Source organism: Toxotes jaculatrix, chromosome 19, assembly GCF_017976425.1.
Source record: "Toxotes jaculatrix isolate fToxJac2 chromosome 19, fToxJac2.pri, whole genome shotgun sequence".
NCBI lineage: Eukaryota > Metazoa > Chordata > Actinopteri > Toxotidae > Toxotes > Toxotes jaculatrix.
This window is the reverse complement of record NC_054412.1, coordinates 8,123,288-8,147,867: the sequence shown is the minus strand read 5'-3', so window position 1 is coordinate 8,147,867 and position 24,580 is coordinate 8,123,288. Positions and strand designations below refer to the sequence as shown.

Here is a 24,580-nt window from a genome sequence, read left to right as displayed (position 1 = left end):
ACTTTAAAGAAAAACTAGAATGACTTTCGAAATAAATACTAGAAGAAGCTGAAGTTTTAGCTTAAATCTAAGCACTGAATGAAATTAGAGCATCAACTGTAAGTGCAAGTGTAACCACTAAGTAAAGCTGAAAAGAATTGAAATGTCAGTCCAAGTGTAGATGATAAACTGAGTTGACAGTTGAACTTGTAAGCACACACTTTAGCAACTGTATCTCAAACATGTCGTCCATGGAATTCAGTTTATTTCAAATTGCCAAAACAGACAAAAATAAATATTACACACATTACAACAGATATATAAATACACAAAGTCATCGTATAAACAGGCAAGTTTAGTGCAAACAATAACTCTGTAACTGGTGAAACACAGAATCACAAAGACTGCAACACAATTGAGGTCAAGCACAGGCTAAATTTGAAAAGAGGATAACGGACACTGCAAACAATGCCATCTGATATGGACACAGAGTCAGTTTTCAGAATCAACCCTGACCCATTTCACCACTCCACTCAAGTGCACTTTAATCATGTTTCCACCCTTACGTTATCTGTAATGTTAGACAGTAGAGTTGGTGATTTGCTTTGTGTCGAGCTGGAAAGACGAGTCATGCCAACACACATGACTTCCGTGGTCAGTTATCACTATGATGCATGCATACTGACATATAGTTCTACATTTCAGTAGAAAACAGTAATAACCTCTAAGTATTTTGTTGCATTTGAGGACGTTTTTTATCAGTCAAATGTTATTTGCAGATAATTTGTTTTATTCTCCTGTGAGGATTTTATTGTTGTGACACAGGACAGTGAGATGAAGAGAATTTACACAATTACACAAAGCATAGGACATTCTGAGAGAGTAGGCTGAACTGTGATTGTACAGTCCACAAGTTAATCATAAAAAAATTTAAGAAAAAAAAAATTCAAATTATTTGCAAATACTGTTTGACCCAAATCTGGCATGGCTGCTTTGATGCAAGAGATTAACCATTGCAGTTCAACCAAACCCTGTAGAAAGCTTAATCATCCTTTTTTTGTTTAATTTTGAAGTCATCTTGTTCTGTGTCTCACTGAATTTTCATTAGGAAAATAGACATCTTTATTTTTTTGTTTCTTCATTGTTATTCTTGAAGTGTGCAAAGACCGCAAGAGCTATAATAATTAAAAAAGAAAATGGTGACACTTTGCTTTATCCACCTATATTTAGCATTTGTAAGCAGTGTATAAAAATTTAATAAATAGTTTATAACATAGTATAAATGTAGTTGTAAGTAGATTTAAGTGTTTGTGGGCACACACAAGTGGAAGTTGGTGTATAAACAGATAATGATTGACAATATAGTAAAGCAGGTAAGATATGTCTTTTAAGTTTTAATTGCTGATTAATGCTGTACATGACACTAACATGTCCTTATATGTGTTTACAACTACATTATAGTGTGTTATACAGTAAAGTATTTATTAAAATGTTTATATAGTGCTAAGAAATGCTAAATACAATGGGGTTAAAGCAAAGTGCTACCAAAATATTGTTCATTTGTTCCCTATTAACATAAATCAGTAGACACTGGAGCAGTAATGGGAGACAGAAGAGTCATGAGCCGTATTTCTCATGATTTAGGGGTGGGGGGTGGGTTTTTTGGGTGGTGTCTGCCTCTCCCCTCAGAGCTAAGGTGGGAGGTGGCGAGCTGTACAGGAGGATCAGAATGGATTAAAGAGGAGAAATAATGCAATCGGAAAGCGCCTTTTTCTGAGACTGAGGGACGCTCCTCATACTTCTTCTGTTGTCTCCCCCTATTCCCCCACCCATCCGACTGGCCACCCACCACCCCCGTCCTCCCAGCAGCCTTTCAGGCCCCCAGCAGTTTCTTGACAAGGTAGCCCGGCATGCTGTAGAGGAAAAGGCCCAGCATGATGAGCAGCAGCAGGGCCAGCACGATCTTGATGATCAGCCACTTGTAGCGGTTGCACACCAGGTAGCGGATGGCTTTCAGTGGGCTCAGGAACCACAGGAAGGTGGTGTCTGGGCGACTAGAGAGGAGGGATGGAGGTTTTAGGGGAAGAGAGTGGTGAATTTGGTGAGGGAGGCATGCAGGTGGATGGAGGACGTGGAGAGAGAGATGGGGTGAAACATGGGAGAAGTAAAAGAGAGAGAGAGAGAGAGAGAGAGAGAGAAAGCTGGCATTAGTGGTTAGTAAGCCAAGTTGTATTTGTGAGTATTATTTTTAATACAGCATGCTCACAACCCACATTTGTATAAGTACAATGTTTCCATGGATGAAAAGACCACATCACAGAGTAAAAGCTCTACATTAAAAAAATGCACAATGGAAGTGTAAAAATGGATGGATGGATGATTGACGGCAGCTCCAAACAATTTTTGTGTCACTTTTCAGATGTGTAATGGCACTTTGTGCAAAAGACACTGGCAAGACAAGACACAGAAGAGACTGTTCTACTGCTGGGACAGTGGAGGAGAGACAGAGCAGGAGTAAAAGGCCAGAATACAAAGACATTGAGTTTGGCGGAACAAAAGAGAAGGTGCTACAGGTAGGACAGGAGAATCCAGGAAGTGTGGGGTTAAATAGAGAAGCAGAGACAGCGAGGAGGGGGCGGAGGCTACCAGCGCGTCAGGCCCCCAGCATCTTCTTGACCAGGTAGCCCGGGATTGAGTAGAGGAAGAGGCCCAGCATGAGCAGCAGTAGTATCAGCCCCAGGGCCTTGAGGATCAGCCAGCGGTAGTTGTGCCAGATGAAGTAACGAATGGACTTCAGGGGGCTCAGAAACCACATTAGACTGGTGTCCGGGCGACTTTTCGCAAAGGAGGGTGGAGAGGAGAAGAGAGGAGAGGAGAGGAGGGAAGGAATGCAGATGGAGGCAAAAACAGGGAGAAGGGTAAGGAGAAGAAGAGTCACACACACAAAGGAGGGAAGGGACGAGGGGAGGGGAGAGACAGAGGGAGACAGTTGAAGAGATGGTAGGAGGAGAAACGAGTGTGAAAGTGTAACAGTGGCCTTCTGACAGAGCAGAAAGCAGCGCCACGGTCAAACAAGACCAGCTCTATTAAATGATATCAAATGGGACTGGTAGGGATTTGAGACACTGCTTTTTGCTCTGTAAGAATGATTTACCTGAACAGAAGATTTAAGGGTAACTCGCTCATGTCTGTGCCTTAACCTGATCCACACAACCATTCTCAGTTTTTAACTGTGGAAGTAACGTGTGTGTAACTGTATGAGTGTTGGTGAGAGACTGATTCTACATTTATTTTCGATGAATAGAAGATTTCACTATCTTACTTTGGTTTCTCCAGTGGATCCGGCTCGTTTCGTCCCAGTCCCACAGGACTTTTCTCTGCTTCCTCTGCTGTCACCAGGTGAAGTTCTGCCTCAACTTTACCCTGCAAAGACAGTGATAACATCCCCCGGAGTTTTATTTTTTTAACTGACCTTTTTTCTTGGCAAAAGGGAAATTAACATCATACTATCTGTATAGATTACTACAGTGGTTTCCAACCTTTCTGACTTTTGACCAGTAAACTGAACTAATATCTACTTGTGACTCCTTTACCACAGGATAAGACCTTAGTGAACCAAAAAGTGATTTTTCCTTTGCAGATATTTTCATTTGAAGGGTTTTAATACAGAACAGAAGTCTCGTGTAGACAGAAATATTTGCTTTGAATTTACTTCATAATGAAGTGTTTTAACTCCCATGTATTTTGTGGTTGCATGCTATTGCTTTGGTTCCTTCTTAACTAAGCTTCTCCTCTGTACTGCTGATTTTACCTCATCTTTTACTCCCTTAAATGGTTCTTTAACTGGTGTTTTGTGAAGATTGATAAGGGTAAATTTGAGATGATGATTTCACATGTGGTGCTAAACTACACTTGTGATTTTGCTTGTGCTGTTCTGCTCAGTACTTCATGACTGTCTTACCGTGAGCTCCATCTCATCGTTCTCATCACGGGCAACAAACGGCCACCAGCCTTTCACTCTCTTTTGTTTGAAGATGGAAATGGTGGGAAGCTCCTGCTCATTTCGGATCATGTCGAGGGAGCACTGCTTGGCCGTCTTGGCGCCACGGGGGAACCGGTTCAGATCCAGCTCAATCGCACCTGGGAGTAGTTACAGTTAAAGGGTGGTGATACTCTCAGTATTTTTTTTGTGGTACAACAGATGGAAAGTTCTGCTGAAAACAAAAGAGAGACAAGGTGCAAAAACAACCAGCAATCGCTCCCATCGGTCCTCACCCAGGAAGTCATCAGCAGAGAAATGGTCGGCGTCCCAGACCTGCATCGTGAGGCGAGGAGGGATCTTGTATTCGGTCTCATCCCAGGAGAACATGGACTCTTTCTTCGAGATGACGATCTTCTCCTCAGCCATGAGGTAATCGAAGGGGAAGACGAAGCGCCAGTTAAAGTTGCCCTCACCAGTCAGGGAGTGATAGTGCACATCTGTGTCCTGCTTGTCCTCCTGCTGCCCTTTCAGCCACCTGTGGGAAGGTCACAGGCAGATAAGTCTCACAGAGGTCAGAGTTTACCTTTAGGATCATGGTTTAGTCAGATGAGTTAATAGATTTAGTTGTTTAGTCATGCACTTGCAATGTCTAATACATAAGAAATTGCAATTGTCTGTCAGTTGCCATGTATTAATTTGGTTAATTTAACAAGGAGAATAGGAAATATACCAGTCTACTAACAAGAGAGATGATGCTAATTGGTCAAAATCAAAACACATCATGTTACTCTCCGATAGCAAATCAGATTAATATACTGATTTGATGTTGGAGCATCACACTGTTTTCAAAACCATGCATACACAAAGCTTGCAGAAATGCTCTTAGTGAAATGTATCCAAAAATAAATAAATAAATAAAATAAAAAACCATCTTAAGTGTCTGGATGCAGATAGCTGAAGATCAAAGCCTGTGAGGAGAGCCTGTGCCGACTGCAGCTCTTTCATTAACAGTTGAGTGAGGCTGGCTTCATTAGTCAGGAGAAAAAGGGAAACTGCGCTCTCAGTTCTCAAAATGCAACACTGAAAACATGAAAAAGTAAACTGACATATTATTGCCAGCCTGAAATCTTGAAAAAATGTTGAGGAATGTGCTACGATTTGGTAACTGAGATACACTCGCATACTTTAGGCTGCAGAGGGGGAAGCTGGAAAGTTTTAGCTCGGCTACAAGGAACACGGTGTCACTAAAACATGCCTGATCTCCTGTGAGTCGAGAACTGAATCATCACCACTGTATCACAACACTGGATCCATCTGAAACAACCCCAGCTGTTCTACCTTTACGATCACACTGGGGACATTTGGATTTACGATCTACAGCAGTGAGCAAAAGTGATCTTGATTTCTAAAAATGCTTTGTCACCGCCCCCGGGTGTTGAGGGTTGTTTGAGGATGGCACCCTGTTTGTTACAGTAAAGTCCTGAGGTGACACATCCACAGGTGACACCACGTCAGCTGAAGGAAAAGTGAGTTTGGTTAAGAGATGCAGGAATGAAGAGGCTCCACAAAACACCAACATCAATAGCTTAAAATAATAATCAAACATCCAGGCTGACAAAAAGACAATGTTGTGAAAAACACTGGCGCTCCATCATACAGACATGCATATTATTTGCATTTATGGTATAACTTCATGCAGTTTTTTTTTTTTTAATAATCAAAAATATCTATGTAAAGGTCTTTATTTAAAGTAGTGTCCAGTAGCAACGGCAGTACAGGACCAAACCACAAGGATTATTTTATTTCACGCAAGAAAGCGTGCCTGATCTCATGCATGCTACCTGTCCAACACCAAACAGCAAACAGGTAGAATGAGCAACTAGCTGCTGAACACAGTGGAGCAACTAAAGCAGATGTCTCCCTCAAGTGCTGGGAAAGAGCAGAAGCAGAGCTAAAAGTAGAGTGAATGCTGGACTTAAATTCATCAAATGATTAGATTGGACTTGTCTGTCAGATTTCTTGAGGTTTATGTGGTTTGGTCCTTACTGTACAAATTTTCCATTTGGCAATAGTTCAGAGCGTGCTGATTGGAGGGTTTGAGACAAGCGAGGTTGCGTGCCGGATGAAGTGATAACACAGGAAGTGGGAAAGATGACAAAGGAGTGAGTGAGTGAAGGGCTTCAGGAGGAGGGAAGAAGGGAGCTGGTTGTACGAGCCATGCGATGGGATCGTGTGTTTACCCCCTGACATAGATGTCAGACATCTTCTCTCCTGTCATGAAAGCATCGTCCTCTAGAATTACGTCATCAGTGTTCCAAATAACAACACGAAGCTCAAAGCTAGACACCAACAGAGCATTGACCAGAGAAGAGAGAGAGAGGACGACAGACAGGAGACACACCACAAACACAAAGACAGACGAGACAAACAACACAAACACGCACACAGGAAAAAATGGAAACAAAACAAAAAAATAATGGTTAACTGCAAAAAAAATCCACACACAGCTCACACCCACGGGACGAGGCTTGGTGGCCGCGTCCCGCTGTACCTACCCCCTGACAAATATGTCACTGGACTTTTCCCCAGTGAAGTAATCATCGTCCTCCAGTATTACTTCGTCTGTATTCCAAATAATCACCCTGAGCTCATATCTGGTAAGGGGGGGAGGAAGGAACACATACACACACACAGTTGGACTTATATTTGACAGTAAATAGAGGGCTAGCTAGTCAGACACACTCACCATAATTTAACCTGGGGATAAAACTACACATTCAGTTGAAAAAAAAAAACTACAGAAATTTAGACACTTTGCATTGCAATTAGCACATTTTCCATTTAAAATGCACTGGATTTATCCTTTTCTCATTATCAGAAAACATCACTCAAATTTTTATCCTTTTCATTTGCTCCAGCCAGGGTGTACCTCTTTGGTTTCCGTGGCGATATGTCAATCGCAGGTCCAGGAGCAGGCATGTCCATAGGAAACATATCCACCCACATCTCAATACGGCCCTTTGGACACAAAGAGAAAAGGACACACAGTTTAATTGCTTTCATTTGTTTTATGACTCGAGACAAGCGTGGCGCTCTCCTACCTGTTCAATGCCAGGCTTGTCGGGGTTCAGCAGGGGTCTGGTCTCCACATGCTCAGGGACCAGTTTGCAGCCCACTCTTGGGATTTCCTCCCAGTGGTTCAGCACTGTCAGAGCCAAGTGCTCCTCAGTCTGCTTCTTCAAGCCTGGGAGATCGATATGAATGGAGGAACAGAAGCAGAGAAATTGAAAGCAAAACATCTAAATTCTTGAATCAGAATAAAATAGTAGTACCGGTGATATAACAACACTTAAAGTCTGATATGTAGAACCTTTAAATGATTACAATCTTTGGAGAAAAATGCAGCCATACCATTCTCATCTTCTATCTCTGTTGGTCCCGTGAAGATTCGATTCGCCACCTTGACTTTGCCTCCAGGCCCATAATGAGGTCCATCGATCTTGCCGTCCTTACAGAGCTTAGCCAGGACCTGGCTGGGCTTCATAGGGTCCCGCCAAACATTGTATCCATGACTAACATCAATAGAAAACAAATATGTTACTGAGATTCTGAGGTCAAAAACCCTAAAAGTCCTAATCGTAATACTAATATGCAGATGTGTAAAAATGTGTTTGTATTTTTATATCTTTGCATTTGCTGTGTTGTAACTTAAGATCTAAAAAAAGACAAAGACACACTGATGCTCACACAGAGTAGTTGGATGAAATGCCACAGGTGGCTCTGTATTTGCTGTAGAAACGATTCTCCAGATCAATTTTTGTCTCTCCGATCAGGTCGTCAGTGCCAACCAAGTCCCAGTCGTACACAGACACAGTTAGCATGGACTCCATGGGGAACGTGGCCTCAATGTCAAACGACCTGAACATAGAGGAATAGTGGAACAAGATGTGGATCAACAGAAGGAGTGTTGAATTAAAAAGAGGCTACGACAATGGAACCAGATTCTAGTTTCAAATTACTGCAGCACAAACAATCCCAACAATACTTTCTGGTTGAAAAATGGACCATGTTAGGTTGGGTTAACTTGAAAAAAAGTTTCCCCTGCAAGACAACAAAATGGGAGAAAATTTGGAGAAAGGCTGTTCTCTCAACTCACTTGCCAAATACAGGATTGAGCTGTTTGGAGATGTAGTTCTCTTTGTCTTTGACCTCTGACTTGCCCAGCTTGATGACAACATATGGATCAGCCTTTCCATTGATATCAGCAGGATGGAGATCTGTAGCCTGAGGCAGAAAAAAGAATAAAGCAGAACAGAGCAACAGAACACAGAGGATTTTTGATTCTCTATATTATAATGAGTTTCAATTTCTGTTATCTGTCTTATATATTCCAATGGCAAGGAGGTCACTCACCCTGACCACATAGACACGGACAAGGACGTTGATTGGATCATTATGTGGAATGCTCTGGAACATGCCCATATTAGGATCAAATCCGGCCTCTCTGGTGATCTCCTCTGACAGGGGTAGCTTGTACATACACAGGGATCCCTGGATCAGAGGAAAATAATATAACTTATTTTCTCTCAGCTCCTGCGGGTTGGATATGTACTTGTTTTTACTCTCTGTTTTCCCACCTTGAATCTGCCAACAATCCTGTCGTCATCCAGAGCATGTTCGTCGTCGTCCCCAGCTTTTCCTCTGTACAGGTTGAAAGTGTGAAGCCAGTCTTCAAAGTCGCCATACTCACTCTCCAGCTCCTTGTTGTACACCTGCGCAGGACATCAAACACATAAAGTGTGAGTATGTGCGCACGCTGCTTAATTGTCTGTCAAAGTACGAATGACACTCACCACCAGCTCGTCCACTTTTGCTTTAACCGGCCGTTTCTCGATCCCGTCTGCAGCCTGACTCTTCTTCTTGTCCTTGGAGCTCTTCTTCTCTTTGCTCTTTTCTTTTGTCTTGGAGCCTTTCAGAAGAAGGTCATCGGGTTTGATATCTGATCGGATGGGTGAGTGGAGGTGGAAGTGGAGGTGGACAAATAAGGGTTGGAGTCATGAAGACGGGTGGCAGGGTTGTACACATCACTACACAATGTTACGCAACATGAAAGCTGACAGGTTTGTTTATCAGGGTAGTAAGTTTCCCTGGAATCATGCTTTAAATCTTTGCAGCCTGGTTAAGTCACTCTTTAAGGAGGAAAACAAGGAAATATTGAATGACAGTTAGTACAAATGTTATATTAAAAATGTGATATTGCATGTTATCAATTAATGATTATTGCTCTTGAAAAAGATTGTCACTAAGAGGACTTCATCTCCACTGAGGTCCATAGGAAATGTAATTTAAATCTTACAACATCACAAACACGTCAATTTGACAAAAATCTATATTCTTATACTACAAGTAACACCTTAAAAGGTTCTATAGTGCATGAATTGCAGTCAGACAATAAATAATTTATGCTCTTAAGTAGTTCAAGTGTATGTATGTGTGTTAGTGGAGATGTAGATTAATTAACAGTGATCCAGTATTAGCCAACTTTCATGTACTGCAGAGCTGGGAGGTGATGCTAATGTGGGAAATGGCCATGAATATGATAATGTTCTTGTCTGTTCAAAGCATGGATAAAAGATGGATGAAAGAAACAAAGAGCAGGAAGCACATACACAGCCTCTGCATGCTCTGTGCAAGACCTCACATCTCACACAGACAAAAGCTGCATCCGAAATCATTATTTGTTTATGCACTGCTCCCTCTATAATAGACTCAAATCAACTCAAAATGCATAACAACCATGAATCATCTTTTAAACAATCCTAAAAAACAGACAGACAGAGTCAGGAAAATCTGCCCACTTGGAGAATCACATCTTAAAATCCAATATTGGCGACATATCCCTTTAAAAGAAATCGAAGCAGCAGACATTGAGACATGCTGGTGGGCAGCCTGCCTGATTTGGTGGAGTTCGATACCTGCCGTCTCGGCTGCTATCTCTAGATCCTCTCTCTCCTCCGCCTCTGCCTGAGCCGCCTCTTGGGCTTTGAGGGTCTGGAAAACCAAGCAAGAAAGATTTGGCAGTCTGATAGGATTTCATGAGTCAGGGCAATCCTGTGAGTCTAACAAAAAGATGTACAGTTTAGACCAGAATAGACAAACCTCCTTTAGTGTCTCTATTGAAGCAAAATATTTGGACCACCAGTCCAGCACACTCTCGTCCGTCTCATCTTCTTCCTCGACTCCTCCCTTCTTCTTCTTCTTCTTCTTCTTTTTTTCTTTGTCGCTCTCCTCCTCAGTCTGTTAAAAAGCGTTCAGACACTGTGGTGATTCTCGGTAGCTTTGGTTCTTATTCATAATAAGCCACCAGTGAACTTCAGTACATATTTTCATTCTATAGGAACGTTTACTCACCATGTCAACTTTTACAACAGCATCAGACATCTACAACAGGGGGGCGTTACATGAAACAACACAAGGGTTAATACACACAATGGATGGTGCAGGTAGGAGCGGCACATGTAAAGAGGCAGGTAAAAAAGGACTGGACATAAAGCAGTGCTACTACTCTCACCATTTACACATATAAAGACAGTATACTATAGAAATGCAAATACAAATACAAGCTTACAGTGTCTAACTTTACAACTGTGTCCATCTTTCGGACCGGAGGCTCTGCGTCCATGTTGACGATGATGTCACCTGCGGGGCGAGAGAAGGTGCGGGAGGAAAGGCTGGGTGAGGAGCGAGGCTGGGAGCCACCATTGGTAAGGACCATGTAGCCATTCATTAGCTTAGCTGGAGCGAGGCCGGAGGACAAAGACAGCAGCAGGCGGAGGGAGAGGACAGGACAGCCGAGGACATGCAAGAGAGGAAAAGATAAGAAGATGGAGAGGCAGGAAAAAAGGAGAAGCAAGAAGAGAAATCAGGAAAGTTAATAAAGAATGAAAATCCATTCTTTAGTGACCAGAGAGCTGGATCAGAAAAGATTAAATGTAATTCTTAAAGTTTGTTTTAACCTTCCTTGACGTACAGTACCCTCAGATTGTCTAAGCCTTTCTGGAGCCCCGTCTAGCTGGCATTTTGAAAAGGTTAAAACAAAGTCTAAAAAGGATTTGCAAACACTGATTCACCGATGTTTGGTAAGGGCCTACAGGTCATATTTAGACTGAGAGAAAACTCAGAGTCTACAAAGAAATATAAACAAATGTGTGCATTCTGCATATGTCAAAAGAATCTGCTTTTCATTCATTCACCTTTTGTACGCGCTTATACTTAAAGTAAATACTACTCTACTTCAAACACACACACTCACTCAATACCACAGTTATTAGGCTCTTTGCTAACTATTGAATATATCCTTTCAGTTGAGTGTCAGCACCTGCAGTGGCCCAGTTGTTGGAGGTCTTGTCTGGGGCGCTGTAGATGAAACGTCTCAGGGTGGTGACAGCGTGGGACCCCACAAGGATGTAGCGGCCAAACGCTCTACAGTCCACCACCCGGATGTTGAGAGGGGGGTGCAGGAGCTCATTTTCTGGAAGGTCCTGAGGACGAAGACAGAAAGTAGGCTAAAATGTCTAAAAGTCTTCATGAAGATTTAAGTAAAGCAAAGACAACTAGACCAATTTCAAGTTTCATGTCTATGACATGGAAGTGGATGTAAAATCTAGGATGTAACTTTGTAGTGGTCTAAATATCAAACGGGCACTTGTACTCACCACCTCAAACCATTTGACCAGGGTACTGAAGTTGGGGTTTTTCTTGTAGTTCTGGATGAGGGCAGATTGAACACCTCTACCTGCACACTCTATATCCACACGTGGCCTATCCACCTGAGCCAGGTTGATCCTCTTCAGGTCCCTTAAACCCCAGAACAAAACCTGAATCAGAGAGAAAAATGCAGTCCAGCAGTTCAGAAGTGAGGAAAGAGGATTTTTAGAGATGACAACACAGAGAAGGTGGTTTAAATCTCACCTCAATGCGGTAGCGGCTCAGGACGGGCCGTATGCCCAACGGCACAGGAAGAATGGGCCCACGCTCAGAGTCTGTTGGCCCTTCAAGGGGAGGAAGGTCAGCCCTGCCTCCTTGACCAATCTATTTAGGAAAAAGTGAAAGGAAGTAAACCTCAGAGGAACAAGGCTTCAACTCTGAGATTTCCGTATTATGATGCAGTATGTGCACCATTTCTTTCCCACAGTCCTAGTATTTGTAAAATTCTTTCTTTGTTTAATGTGACAACTTTAAAGAAGTGCAGAAAAAGTAAAGGTTAATGTCAAGGCTGAAGAGAATAAAGACAGTTACTGCAGTACAAACACTGACGACAGAGCAGCCAAAGAGTAAGACGTAGTGGGATGAAAAGAGAATGAAAAGAGCACCTTTATTTGAGGAACAGCAAAGTTATGGACAGCGATCAGAGCTCGCCTAATCTCCTCTGCATCAAAAGGAATCTGTGGGCAGCAGGAGGAGGCAAAGGAAGGAAAAAATACAGGGGAAATGAATATTTTAAAGGCGAAAAGAGAAAAAATTAATATGTTAGTGGGTGGAGGGGTACGAGAAGGATGGTGGAAAAGGAAACGAAGAGAATGGTAATGTAAAAGGGCAAGTGGAAATGTTTAGTGAGCATAAAAGTTTATGATGATGCAGACGTTTTGATATAAGAAATGGGACAACAGGTAGCACAAACAGGCACAAGAAAGTAGTTATAAATGGAGAGAAAAATACAGAATGCAAGACAGAGAGAAAAAAGTTCTCGCATTCTGTACCTGCAGAAGTTCAAAGGCAGCCAGCAGTTCCCCAGCAGTGCAGTTCCCTCTGTAAATCTGGTAGTACTCCAGCTGTGGTGGGAACCTCGGGGGGCCGTAGTGCTCATCACACATCTTGATGGTGGGCTTCGCAAACGTCCTGCCTATGAACTCTGCCTTGCCCTGAACACCACATTGTGACAGCAGGCAGTTGAGACAGTCAAGGGGAACAAGGGAAGGGAGTTAGACAGGAGTGTGGGAGGTGCAGTTTCCATGACGGCCACTGGGTGTCAGTGCTGGTCAAAGTGGTTGAACGTTACAAAAATGTGCATTTTACAAAGGTAAAAGATTATGAAACAGAAAAATCCAGTTTCACTAACAAACTAAGAAGCATGTTGAATGGAAATGAGTGTGATACTACAAAAAAGATGTCTGTAAGCATTTTGTAATAAACCTTCTGTTCCTATTAGTATATGAAGGCAGATCTTTTCCAGAGCTTATCAGCAGCAACATGAACCAAACAATTTATGTTACAACAGCCACCAGTAGTGACTACAACTTCAAATTGACATAGGCTATGAAATGCTAATAGTTTCACACTCTATTGATCAAGCAGGACAAGGTCAGAGTTAATGTAAGGGACAGGGAGTGAGACAAGGGTGGACAGACAGTCAGAACATGAGGGATGGAAAAGCAAAGCACTTTCAGTTTTATTAGCGTAAACTATCTCCTTTCGCTATAATGCATCCATCCATTCATGGTGATGAGGATCCTACCACAGTGTCCTGGTCATAGATTTCAACTACAATGATTGGTGGGTCGTCTCTCAGCTCACTGGCCTCCCCGAACAGCTCCACATCGTCAAACACCAGCAGCTGGTCCCACGTAGGGCACAGAGTCTCGCTCAGGACCTGAAGAACACACAAATCAACTCAGTTCGCACATAATCGATACAAACACTCGCTCAGCTGCTGTTCACTCTCACGGTTTGTCATACACACACATTCATGTTCTTACCTCAGTAACCTGGCTGTGTGTGGAGAAGAAGACCCGAGCGAAGGGATCTGAAAGGCCACTGCTGTCAGCAGCAAACAGACTGCGGGCCTGGTACATGTGTGCTCTCAGCTGAAAAACCTGCTTCACTGTTGAACACATACACACACACACACATCAATCCCCTCTCTGAACTTCTAATCTTACGCTGAAGTTAGAAAAATAAACCACAAAGTAAAAGTGATCAATAGAAGTGAAACCTCTGCTTCTGAGTGAGTCTGTTTGTGTTTTGCCTGTAATTCATATTAGAGTTTAATGGGAAAGAGAAAACCTAATGCAAAGCTTGAAGGCGAATCGAGGAAAAATAATGCAAAACGTTATAGTGAAGGAAAAGTAAAAGTAACTGCAAAAGTTTGTACAACAGGAAATTTAAATGATTCATCCACTGCAAGATTAGCATCAGTAAATATTAACGTTTCAGCAACAGTTAGCAGGAGAAGAAGAAGTTTCAGCTGTCAAGTAGTGTGTCTCATTCAGTCACTCCTGGTGTTTACAGGACTTACTGTTGTAGACGAGGCTGACAGGGGGGCCAGAGTGAAGACCGGGGCCCATTTTAGCAGCTTTAATCTCTTCAAAACCATTAGGCAGACCACTGAGGAAGTCCTTTCTTTGCTTGTTGAGGCCCAGCCACAGATACAACTCCAGCTTAGCCTGAACGGTCCAGCCTGCAGGACCGAACCCCTTCTTACCAGGCAGCTGTGAACACAGAACAGAAATGGACTGAATGACTGTGAAGAGCATTCTTACAATAAAAATCAATCCACTGTTGACAAAAATACTTATTCTGGATTCTCACTCCCTCTTTCTTGCACAGAATTACATCCTCTCTTTGGTATTACCACCACAAGTCAATCACTAAGCATTAGAGACAATGTTAGAAGAAGGGCCAATCCATAAATATTAATATTACCATTGATTTTCAACCTTCTCTCTAGGCAGCTGTCACAGATTTACAAGCCTATTCACTGTAATACTAATCAATACTGACCTTGTTTCATGACTATTCACCAGTACTGATCATCTCACAGTGAACTCAGCAAATAAGTCTAACTTTACCCTACATGGTTTCAGTTTTAACTCGTAATGTGAATAATGAGTGGTCTTTTTCTGGCGTTTCAAAGTTAGCAAAGTCTCTTTTAATGTGAGATGCTACAAAAGGAGTGAGAGAGGAGCAGGAAGTGTTGGTCATACCTTGAGAAAGACAGTTTTGACTTTACCACAGTCTTTACCGGTTTCCTCATCCACTATGGAGTACAGGATGTCTTTTGAGGGAATCCGGGAATAAGCGATGCGCTTGTTGTTGCTCATCATCCAGATGAAAACATCTGGGATGCTGTGCTGAGGCTGGACAAGATAAATAGGCAGAAGCACTCTCATTAACCCCAGTGTCGTTCCCCAATTATAAACTGTCATACTGTAATATGTTGATTCTGCACTGGTATAATAGAGTGCACAGTTTATGTCCAGTGTCGAGAAGTAGAGTTTTGAGGACAGTCACACAGAATTAAATCTGCACCTCGTCAGCAAGGAAACGAAGCTTCTGCAGGAAGTTCTGCGCCAGCTTGAGTTTTTCTCTGACTGTGTTCTTCTTCACCTGAGTCCGAATCTGCTTAGCCTGCTGGCCCATGCTGTCCTGCAGGAGGAGAGAGATCAGTGGTGATGAAGCTTACTTACAGAGGGGCACTTTACCTTACACACACACACACTCACACACTGTACATACTGTGTACACATGCATGTGTTCAATCTAACCAACTGTGAGTGGATTTTCTTCAAAATATGAAAAATGATTTGGTGCAAAGCAACGTTTTTAAAACTACACAGTAATTATTAACTCCTAATCCTAATCTATGATTTTTCTTACCAGTTCGGTTCTACCATACATCTTATGCTATAGCTTGCACATTCCCTGATACACAGTGGTGCAGTGCAGCTACAGGCATGTATGCAGTATAGTCTTTCTTTACCTCTTCAGTGTGTAAACTTACTTCTCAAGCATCAACGTGGCATATACTTGTGCAAACACCTGATATTATTCATAACATAACCTTCTCTTTTTCAGCCACCGCTAAATCACTGCTCACAGTGCTGTTGTTTTCTTACAGAACATTTCCTGTTGCATTTTACTTTGAAGCAAATTAAAACTGAATACAAACATGAATCAGAGGGAATCTGAGTTCTGAGAATGAGACAGCATCGCAAATGTATTGCAAAGAATTATTCAAGGGAGTGAAAAAATATTTCAGAAATTAATTTCCTTGGGTGGCCTTCACAGGAGCTCCATTCTATTTACTCACTAAGGCGCTGAGATTAGTGTCTGAACAGTAGCAGAATCAGTGCCATTAATCACAGCTTCATCTTCTTCTCTATTGCTCACAGCAATTCCTTTCTTCCCTATTTGAGAAAAATAAATCATACCATCTCTCTCATGCAGGACTTGAGCCGTTCTCGATCCAATTTGGTTCTGCCTGCCTGGTTCACATCCTTGTTAGCGAGAGTCACAAACCGACTGGAAATGACCAGAAAAAAAAAAACAGAGCATGACACACAAACATGATTTGATTTTATGTATAAATAAATTCTGCATTCTGTTTTATTTTATTCTTCTGCAATCTAAAAAGTAACATTGAGACTGCCATTGTACACACAAGCGGTGAGCAACTCTAAGAGTTTCACAAAAACACTACACACACATAAAGAGAGAGGGAAAAAAAAACGATGGAGACTGTGTTTTAGAGATGCCTCAGTGCAGAGAGCTGCTGTCTTCAGTAGCTTCTAGGGGGTCGATGAAGATTGCAGTGGGCAGCTAACAGTTTTTAGTTTCCCAAACATTCGTTACAGATTGCTGTTTTACAACTCTCACCACGAGGAGAAATTCTCTGTTTCATTACTGACCACTGAGTACCAACGCCAGTTCTGATACAAGACCGTGACAAATATTATGCAGCTTGCCTGCAGCCAACGCTGAGCTCCTCCAGCACTCCCCTGAGCCTGCGCTCTGGAAAGGCCTTCTCTGTCTTAATGACCTCCTGAACATCATTCAAACCCTCCTCCTGCAGAGAAAAAAAATACTCCAACTTAGCGCAAAACAAGTTGTTAGTACAAATGCCAAATACCTGTTATCTGCACATCCCAGTGGTGGAATGTAACTAAGTAAATTTACTCAAGTATTATACTGTTAACATAATGTTAAGGTATGTGGGATTCACTTGAGTATTTCAATTTTATACTTCTTTATACTTCTACTCAACTGTATTTCAGAGACAGAAACATAATCAGTCTATAGAATATGGTGCACTGTTATAGATTAAACCACCCAACGCTAAATAAAGTAGTTAATGGTTTCACCTCCACCAGCTACAACATGGAAATGTCATTCTTTTTATTGATATTACAGCACATGAGATTCACAACCCATCCAGCCACCTGAAATGTGCACACTGAGGAGAGAGATGCATACTGACCAGCTTGTCCGCAATCTTGTCCATCATGTTGGAGTTGTAGAGTCGTCTTCTTTGGTCCTGCCACCAGCTCTTGATGTAGACACATGGCTTCTTCTCAAAGTAAGGAAGATGGAAGTAATTTCTGTGAAGTACAAACAAAATTACATGGTCCACAGTCTGAAAGCATAAATTGTTACTCACTAAACTAAATGTACAGTTTATTGATACAGCTAATTATTGGCACCAGATCAGTTCAAAAGGGCTAGTCTTGGCTTTTCTTATATTGAAAATAAAAAAGCAAAACTTGAGGTTCTAAGCACGGTTAACCTTGCCCCTACAACTCTTGACCCCTGACCTGTCGGTGATGACGGGCTTCATGTGAGGAGTGGAGGAGACTGAGACCAGATCCACGTCCTCGTCCGCCTCATCTTCACTGGAGTTCTGGATGAGCTCACTCTCCTCTTCATTCTCCCCGTCTTTTTTCCTCTTCTTTCCTGACGAGGGCTTGCTTACACCATCTATCTGGTTGCCATAGTTACCTGTTGGCATGGCAGAGCATTGTTTAAGTGTGTGCGCGGTTATAATGTAACCACTGATTTTTGCGCCATGTCACATTTCTCTGTCATACTGTAAACTTGAGTGGAGGTCAATATTAAAAAGATGAGGAAACAGGTTTGTTTACCTATCGTGATTTCAAAGCTTATCGCTTTGTCGCCAATCTTCCTGTCGATCATGGTGGCCTCCAGAAAGGAACCAAAGAGGAAGAACTCTTCTATTTTCCCTGTGGCGCTCTGATGGAGTGAGGAGAAGGGCAGTAAAGAAAAAGTGGAACACTTCATTGGAGCAAAGTGCAATCATTTTATTTCTACAATTTTTGATTTACTGAGTCATTTGGTTAATACATTAAATTTGTAAGTGCACTAATTGCTACCATATTTTATCCCTTTATGTGTTTCTTAGTCAAATATGCATTATATTACTCTTCTAAAATGTTGTACTATGTGCAGCAGTTAAGCAGTTGCTTCACAGGTACCTACCAGAGATGGTCCTAAATCCAGTTCACCTGGTGGCTGGAGTCAATTTAAATGACACACCAGTATACTTGAGGTAATATACTGGCCCACACCTGGCACAGATGCTGTCCATGCAGAAATGTCTGTATTATTTCCTCAAATTTTGTGATCTGTCTTTCTTTCAAAAAGAAAAATACTGGGCAACTGGCACAGAGCTGGCATGAGCTACCAAAGATCCCACAGGAGACATTTACACCCTAACAAACTAGAGGTCGAATAGCTGCCCTGGAGCACCACATCTAATGTTTCTGATTTCCCTGGTGAGCAGTTAACTAGACATGTGCCAATACAATGGTGGACTGTAGTATCACACTAGCTATTGTAGGGTCAGGAGGTCAGAAGAGGTCAAACAATTCGGTATTGTCATGGAGCACAGGTCAAGATAACAGCTTTTGTTTGACTTTGCTATGAGCAGTTCCATCACATAAAAGCAGGCTGTCTCACCTCTGAGATGTTGGAGACAGTTTCCATCTGAACCTCAGTGGAGCTGATGATCTCAGGTGAAGTGGTGTCCAGGATCTCCACAGCAATGGAAAGCAGGAGACGAGCCCTGAAGGACACGCCTTCTCCAAGTCCATCATTCAGGTCCTGGTGCTCGTCCATCAGAGTGTACTGACGAGTGGAGCCGTACATGTTGACCCAGGCTGGGCCCAGGGTAGGCAGGAACCCTGGAGATGGTAGACAACCAACCAATAACCAAAGTTGAAAGTCAATTGTCTTTCAAAGTCCTCAGTGTGGTTTTGAGTCGATATATTTATCCAGACCATTTACGTTGGTCCCCAAAGCTTCCTCTCAATGCACCATGTAGTTTGGTTTAATATATTGTAATGTATGTATTGACTGGAAGTCGATTTGAATGCCACCCATTAAATTCATACAGCCATTAGCAGAGGGTCAGGCAGGTCATGTGGCTCGATTTAGCTCTACTAATGACTACACACAGTAAAATATTAACTAGTTAAATCTGACTAATTAATGTACCTGACAGCTAATCAATGCTAATAAGACAAACTGCTCGCATGCTGCCCTGTGTGTTTTGACCTACCTTTATCACCATCATTTGATATCTTGCGTAGGTCAATAAAGTGGGTTCCTATGGCAACGTCGTTGACCTTATCGGAGTCTCGTATCTGGACCTTCAGGCGTTTGCAGAGTGGAGGGAACAATTCGGTGAAGATGACCTGCTCGTTCCAGATTGGTTCATAACTGCTCTTCTGGACTGAAGTCTTCCCCTGGGGACACATGAAGGAATAACCCTGAACTCAGAGAAGTGGAAGTTAGTCGGTTACATGCTCCCAGTCTTAGTCTTAGTTATAGTTACTGATACTGTTGCTTTAAAAATATTAATTTTAAAGAAGCTGTTCTACTTCATAGGCTCCATCTGACCTGCAGCAAATTGGGAAAAGGTTTGTTCAGGATAAAATGTGAAATGTCGGATGTACCCTGGTGTTCATGTTTGTATACACTGGTTTGCCTGCTTATTTAAACATTGAATAAAATGAGCTCTTCTAAAGCTTTGGGTACCTAATGCTCTTAAATTATTTAAAACAGGAATGAAATCTTAATGTTTTTCAGTCAAAACAATGGTTGCTGTTCCTCTAGAATAACATTCGCTTTTTTTTTAGCGAGTCAAACTATTTAAGCACCTTTCATGCTTGTAAATCCACCTACAGATATCTGCACTTAAGTATTATCAAACACAGTGTGTCCTCGGGTTTAGTAATAATCCCTAAGGGAGTAATAACAACAGCTAGAAACTAGAAGCAAAGAACACCAGAGAGCAGGATGTGGAGGGAGTTACTTTCTGTCCAGCAAACTGCACTTGAACGTAGGGGTCCACCAGGTCCCTGTTCTCTCCTATGAAGGCCTTTTTCACATTAGCCATGATGCTGGTGTTCATTTTAGGAAGTCCTTCAGCACGGTAGATCTTCACATAAAACCTCGCCCACTGCCTTTCTGCTGGGATGCCCTCTGGGAGAAGGAGGTTCCTGGAAGACAGAACACAGCACAGAATCTCACTGGGAGACAAGACTGTAGAGTTACTGATTAAGAAAAGCAAAGGTTTTCTTGGTGCATATTCTGCATCTATTATCCTCTGCAAAAATAATATACATTTTCAAAATCAACTCAATCGGATCATTAACAGCTCATTACCCCTCTATGTCATCTTCATCGGTCTCGTTGGCTTTGTGTGGGGTCTTGATGTTGTCACCCTTTCCGACTACAGCAATGTCACACTTTACATATCCCTTGCATCCAGCTGTGATGTCATCAGGATCAGACAGGATGGCCCACTTGTGGTAGAACTGATGTTCTGGGATAGATGTCAATCAATCAGTCAATCAACCACAGCTTTTATTAAATCCATTTTCACTTCTCACACTAAACCAAAAACAAACTATTTTCAGTGTGACACTGAAAATTTGATATTCAGTTTAAACAAGACAAATCAAAAACTATCCATGCATGTTATTTGCAGTTATTATTTTATAATCAGAGCTACAGATTGTAATTTACCAGGCTGAGAGTAAACAGTCCCAACATCCATCTTGAAGGTTCCCACTAAGGTCCCACTCCGCAGAAGGTTCTTGGAGTGAATCACCTAATTAAACAGAATTGAGAATAAAATATTAACATGTAGTTCAAATTCTGAAGGACTCACTGTATTGGAAATACTCAGTACATAAACCTATAAGTGCTATGGGAAGATGGATGGCTACTCACTTAATTTTAGAGGCTGCAGAATTTCTTCCACCTTTCCCATTAAACATTAAGCAGTGACTTACTTAGATTGTTAATTAACCTTATTACTGCAATAACCAACAGTGTCTTTTTATGACTTTACATTCCAAAGGTTTGTAGCATCTACTCTTCCCTCTACCACAAAGCACTGCAGTGTTTTACTATTTTAAGTTCTATTTCTTGCAGCAAAGTGCTCTAAAATCTAACCTAAAGTTTAAGTATGAAATCTCAGTAATGTAAAAAAAAAAAATATCTGTTAACAGTTTATTTCGCTGTACTGCACTGTGTACCTCAGGGTTACACATTACTTACTGAGAGCTTGATGATCTTGTCAAACATAACATCAGGTGGAACGTGGAAGTCAAAGACGAAATACTGCAGAGAGTAGAGAAAAGGTTTGTCCATTAAAAGGTGTTCACCTATTCCTCCATTAGACATTTTCTTCCTTAAGATTTGCTCTGAGAGTAAGATGTGCCAAACAACTGTTTCTAGATAACTTTGAAGAAAACATCAATGCGGAGTTCAACTAAGGAACTGAGCTAATGAAGAGAAATCGTTCTTTCCTTTAACATGCCAGTCTCGCAGCAGATCAGCTGCCTTTGTAGGCAGTGAGAGTTTTATTTGATGATGTGCAAATAAAAGTCTACACTGGGAGACCCACACAGGGAAGTAAATCTCTTAAAACACATATTTTATGTGAATAAACAAATTCAGGACACAGCTCCAGCCCCTCAACTTTTCAGTTACCAGTGAAGATGAGAGACTTGAAAAGAAATCAAAGTCTTTCCACGCCTTTGCAGTGGGTGTCCATGCATAGGTAAAGCTATATAATGCAGCTTCCGTGTACCTCTGCCAAAATTTGACTACAGCCTGGAACTAGTGGGCTACATTGACAACACAAGAAGTCTTACTGGTGCCACAAGATCACTTTGTGCTCTCTCTTTGTACAGTATATGTTCTTATATGTGCTGTTTTACATGTGCCCCCTCATCTGCCCCTACCTATATGTAGGAATGCAAGTCATGTAAGTCACATCTTTCTCATAACCTTGTCAACCAACAGGAACCAACAGGCGTCTCAATACAGGGACAGATGGCTTGAAGGACTATCATCTCAATCACTCTGGTTTCCAGTTTGTCTGTCCACGGGGGATTTTCAGACAAACAGAACAAATCGATAGCAGACAAACTGTCACTTCCACTCCCCGCAGGACACAGCCCAGAGGCTGAGCTCTGCATGATTCTCACCGCTGCTGACTAACCCTTCCTACCAAGAGGGTTTTCTCTGCAGTTCAGGAACACTTCAGGAGCTGCCAAGAACTCTGTAGTTAAGAGTGTAATGAGTGTAACGTGCAGTATTTTAAAGTAAATCATTAGTACATTAGGCCATCAAAGAGATGTACACTGAGGACATCTATCCTGCATTTTACTTTATGCAGGGTCACATTTTCCCAGAAATCTGCAGATGAGACAGGACGAAGGCTGGGTGATAACTCTCTGTGGGTGACAGAATCTGACACTGGCATTCACCTTTCAGATTTTGAGGACTGGTATCATATCATATAATACATTGAATTTTGTTTACCAGTAACAATGTTGAAAACAGTGTTTTCACCTCTGCAGCTGAGCCAAATCCAAACTTTTTTCATTATTCTGAATCTAATCTCAACCTGCTTCAACAACAAACCTCAGGGGAACGTAAGTGTTTGCCAGAATATGATTTAAGGCAGTTTGTGTCACTTAAATGCCACGACTAGAATAATGCTTTGGTTGTAAAAATGGCATCAGCCTGGGAGATAAAATTATTTTTATGGGATAACAACATATAAAGAATATGAGGGACAAAGTGAAGGTGAGATTCACTGGTAAAAAGAAGTTTATAGTTTATATTACATAAAAACACATTCATCGCCTTCTTGGCAAGTCTCACCTCGTTGTAGTACGGGCAGTTAGTGGACTCCTTCATAGATGTGTACTTCTTGTCATCTCCAATCTCCACGCACACCACAGGATCCATGTTGAGGCCTATTAGCTGCCGAGCCTCGATCACTGTGATGCTGATCTGGAGGGAAATACTAACACATTAGATCTGACTGGAAGCTAAAACAAGCTCACTTTGCTCCAACAGTGAGTCCAACAGCAGCAATACTATCGTCATTAATCATGCAACCATAGAGTAATTACCCTGCGGACAATTCAAAGACAAACAATCCAAACTGATCTTTCACAGACACTAATGATGCTGATTCCAGGCAGTGAGGGCTTTCACTGTCTTTCAGTATTTTAGCCTGTGATTTTACTCTGACTCTGTGAAAGGTTTCGGGTTCAAGCAATATCCCTCTGGTTTAATTAGCCTTTGGATAATTAAGAAGAACAGAGAAAACAAAAAAAGAAAGAAAGAAAGGATGAGTCTGCAACTCACAGTTACATCAAGCCTTCAGTCTGGTGTATAAATAGGCCATGGGCTAGCACTGAAGGACACTTAACACGGTATCCACAATTATTCTTTCACTTCTTTTCACTGGTGTTGTGGTGAATAAATTTAGTGTGTGGTCACAGCAGGCAAACAGCATTAATTATAAACCAAAGATGCATATTTGTGGATATATCATTATCTCGCATGTAGCTGGGCAAATAATCCTGCTGTAAAAAAGGGCAAATTGTCCTTCTTACACCTTGGTTTTTGTACAGCTTAAACAAACAAGCTATAACGTGTTAATTAGTCTGCTCTGGAGGTTTTGTTACCTTTGGACAGAGCAAGGCTAGCTGAAAATGTGAAAATGAAAATGTGAGGTTTTAAAGGAGTTTCATGCTGCATTTCTTAGCAAGCAACAGTTTATCCATCTGCACCAAACGTCTGTGCAGTATCTCTGCTGTTCACCAAGAAATAGCTACAGTGAGATAATGTGATCCTACATGTTAATTAGTGAGTTTTAGAATTGCTGGGAGGAGGATTTTTTAATCTTTAAAAAAGAGCCAGGCTAGCTGTTTCCACCTACTTCCAGTCTTTATGATAAGCTAAGCTAATCGCCTCTAGGCTCTAAAATGAGAGTGGAATCAATCTTTTCTCAGCAAGAAGGAGAATAAGTGTATTAAAAAAAAAAAAAGTTTCAACACAAGTGGACAGAAGCGGATGGGAAGTTACACACTAATACCCACACACCCAGACCCATATCCATCAACCTGCACACACTTGTATGCAGAGATATACAGGTGCCAAGGCACACAAGTGCTTATGCAGTCACCCAGAAACACGCACACACTAACACACCTGATAATCCACTGGTCGTCCAGAGCTCGGTTCCATCTTGATATCTGGCTTTGACCTGAAGAAATACAACACAATCACTTTTTTTTCTATGGTGAATTGATGGATTACAGGGAAAACTGAGTGAGAACGAGGCCACCTCCATTTTAGGTTCAAATCTTAAATTGTGAATACTCTTATTTTTCCATCTTCTCACTAGGATTGAGTTTAAATTTAGAAATATATGCCATTAAAAGGTAGCACTGTGGAGTCTGCTTCAAATTATTCAGTGGCATCAGCAGTGTGAGATGCACAGTGCTGACA

The 24,580-nt window shown here is 41.7% G+C and overlaps 1 protein-coding gene across 6 annotated transcripts in view; it reads right to left on the bottom strand.

Moving 5' to 3' along the window:
- The window catches only part of otofa (otoferlin a), a 64,596-nt gene that overhangs the window by 2,296 nt on the left and 37,720 nt on the right, over positions 1 to 24,580 (bottom strand). Inside the window, exons 8-47 of one of the 6 annotated variants that reach the window (XM_041064232.1) lie at positions 24,281 to 24,335; positions 22,940 to 23,071; positions 21,323 to 21,385; positions 20,786 to 20,870; positions 20,423 to 20,582; positions 20,070 to 20,256; positions 19,314 to 19,500; positions 18,713 to 18,936; positions 17,878 to 17,986; positions 17,551 to 17,734; positions 17,217 to 17,337; positions 16,705 to 16,805; positions 16,171 to 16,261; positions 15,269 to 15,385; positions 14,944 to 15,096; positions 14,256 to 14,448; positions 13,717 to 13,841; positions 13,476 to 13,610; positions 12,721 to 12,882; positions 11,933 to 12,052; positions 11,677 to 11,838; positions 11,340 to 11,502; positions 10,590 to 10,756; positions 10,373 to 10,402; positions 10,121 to 10,258; positions 9,937 to 10,012; positions 8,815 to 8,960; positions 8,599 to 8,733; positions 8,375 to 8,512; positions 8,118 to 8,245; positions 7,709 to 7,879; positions 7,373 to 7,533; positions 7,063 to 7,205; positions 6,891 to 6,979; positions 6,517 to 6,615; positions 6,202 to 6,300; positions 4,255 to 4,496; positions 3,941 to 4,119; positions 3,302 to 3,402; positions 228 to 2,033 (exon numbers count right to left, since the gene is read on the bottom strand). In XM_041064232.1, coding sequence (XP_040920166.1) covers positions 1,853 to 2,033; positions 3,302 to 3,402; positions 3,941 to 4,119; positions 4,255 to 4,496; positions 6,202 to 6,300; positions 6,517 to 6,615; positions 6,891 to 6,979; positions 7,063 to 7,205; positions 7,373 to 7,533; positions 7,709 to 7,879; positions 8,118 to 8,245; positions 8,375 to 8,512; positions 8,599 to 8,733; positions 8,815 to 8,960; positions 9,937 to 10,012; positions 10,121 to 10,258; positions 10,373 to 10,402; positions 10,590 to 10,756; positions 11,340 to 11,502; positions 11,677 to 11,838; positions 11,933 to 12,052; positions 12,721 to 12,882; positions 13,476 to 13,610; positions 13,717 to 13,841; positions 14,256 to 14,448; positions 14,944 to 15,096; positions 15,269 to 15,385; positions 16,171 to 16,261; positions 16,705 to 16,805; positions 17,217 to 17,337; positions 17,551 to 17,734; positions 17,878 to 17,986; positions 18,713 to 18,936; positions 19,314 to 19,500; positions 20,070 to 20,256; positions 20,423 to 20,582; positions 20,786 to 20,870; positions 21,323 to 21,385; positions 22,940 to 23,071; positions 24,281 to 24,335 — 5,452 coding nt within the window. In that variant the 3' untranslated portion in view covers positions 228 to 1,852. Of the gene's footprint in view, positions 1 to 227; positions 2,034 to 2,632; positions 2,814 to 3,301; positions 3,403 to 3,940; positions 4,120 to 4,254; positions 4,497 to 6,201; positions 6,301 to 6,516; positions 6,616 to 6,890; positions 6,980 to 7,062; positions 7,206 to 7,372; positions 7,534 to 7,708; positions 7,880 to 8,117; positions 8,246 to 8,374; positions 8,513 to 8,598; positions 8,734 to 8,814; positions 8,961 to 9,936; positions 10,013 to 10,120; positions 10,259 to 10,372; positions 10,403 to 10,589; positions 10,757 to 11,339; positions 11,503 to 11,676; positions 11,839 to 11,932; positions 12,053 to 12,720; positions 12,883 to 13,475; positions 13,611 to 13,716; positions 13,842 to 14,255; positions 14,449 to 14,943; positions 15,097 to 15,268; positions 15,386 to 16,170; positions 16,262 to 16,704; positions 16,806 to 17,216; positions 17,338 to 17,550; positions 17,735 to 17,877; positions 17,987 to 18,712; positions 18,937 to 19,313; positions 19,501 to 20,069; positions 20,257 to 20,422; positions 20,583 to 20,785; positions 20,871 to 21,322; positions 21,386 to 22,939; positions 23,072 to 24,280; positions 24,336 to 24,580 lie in introns of those variants that run through there. The other 5 variants (XM_041064236.1, XM_041064237.1, XM_041064238.1 and 2 more) reach the window with 5 other exon arrangements.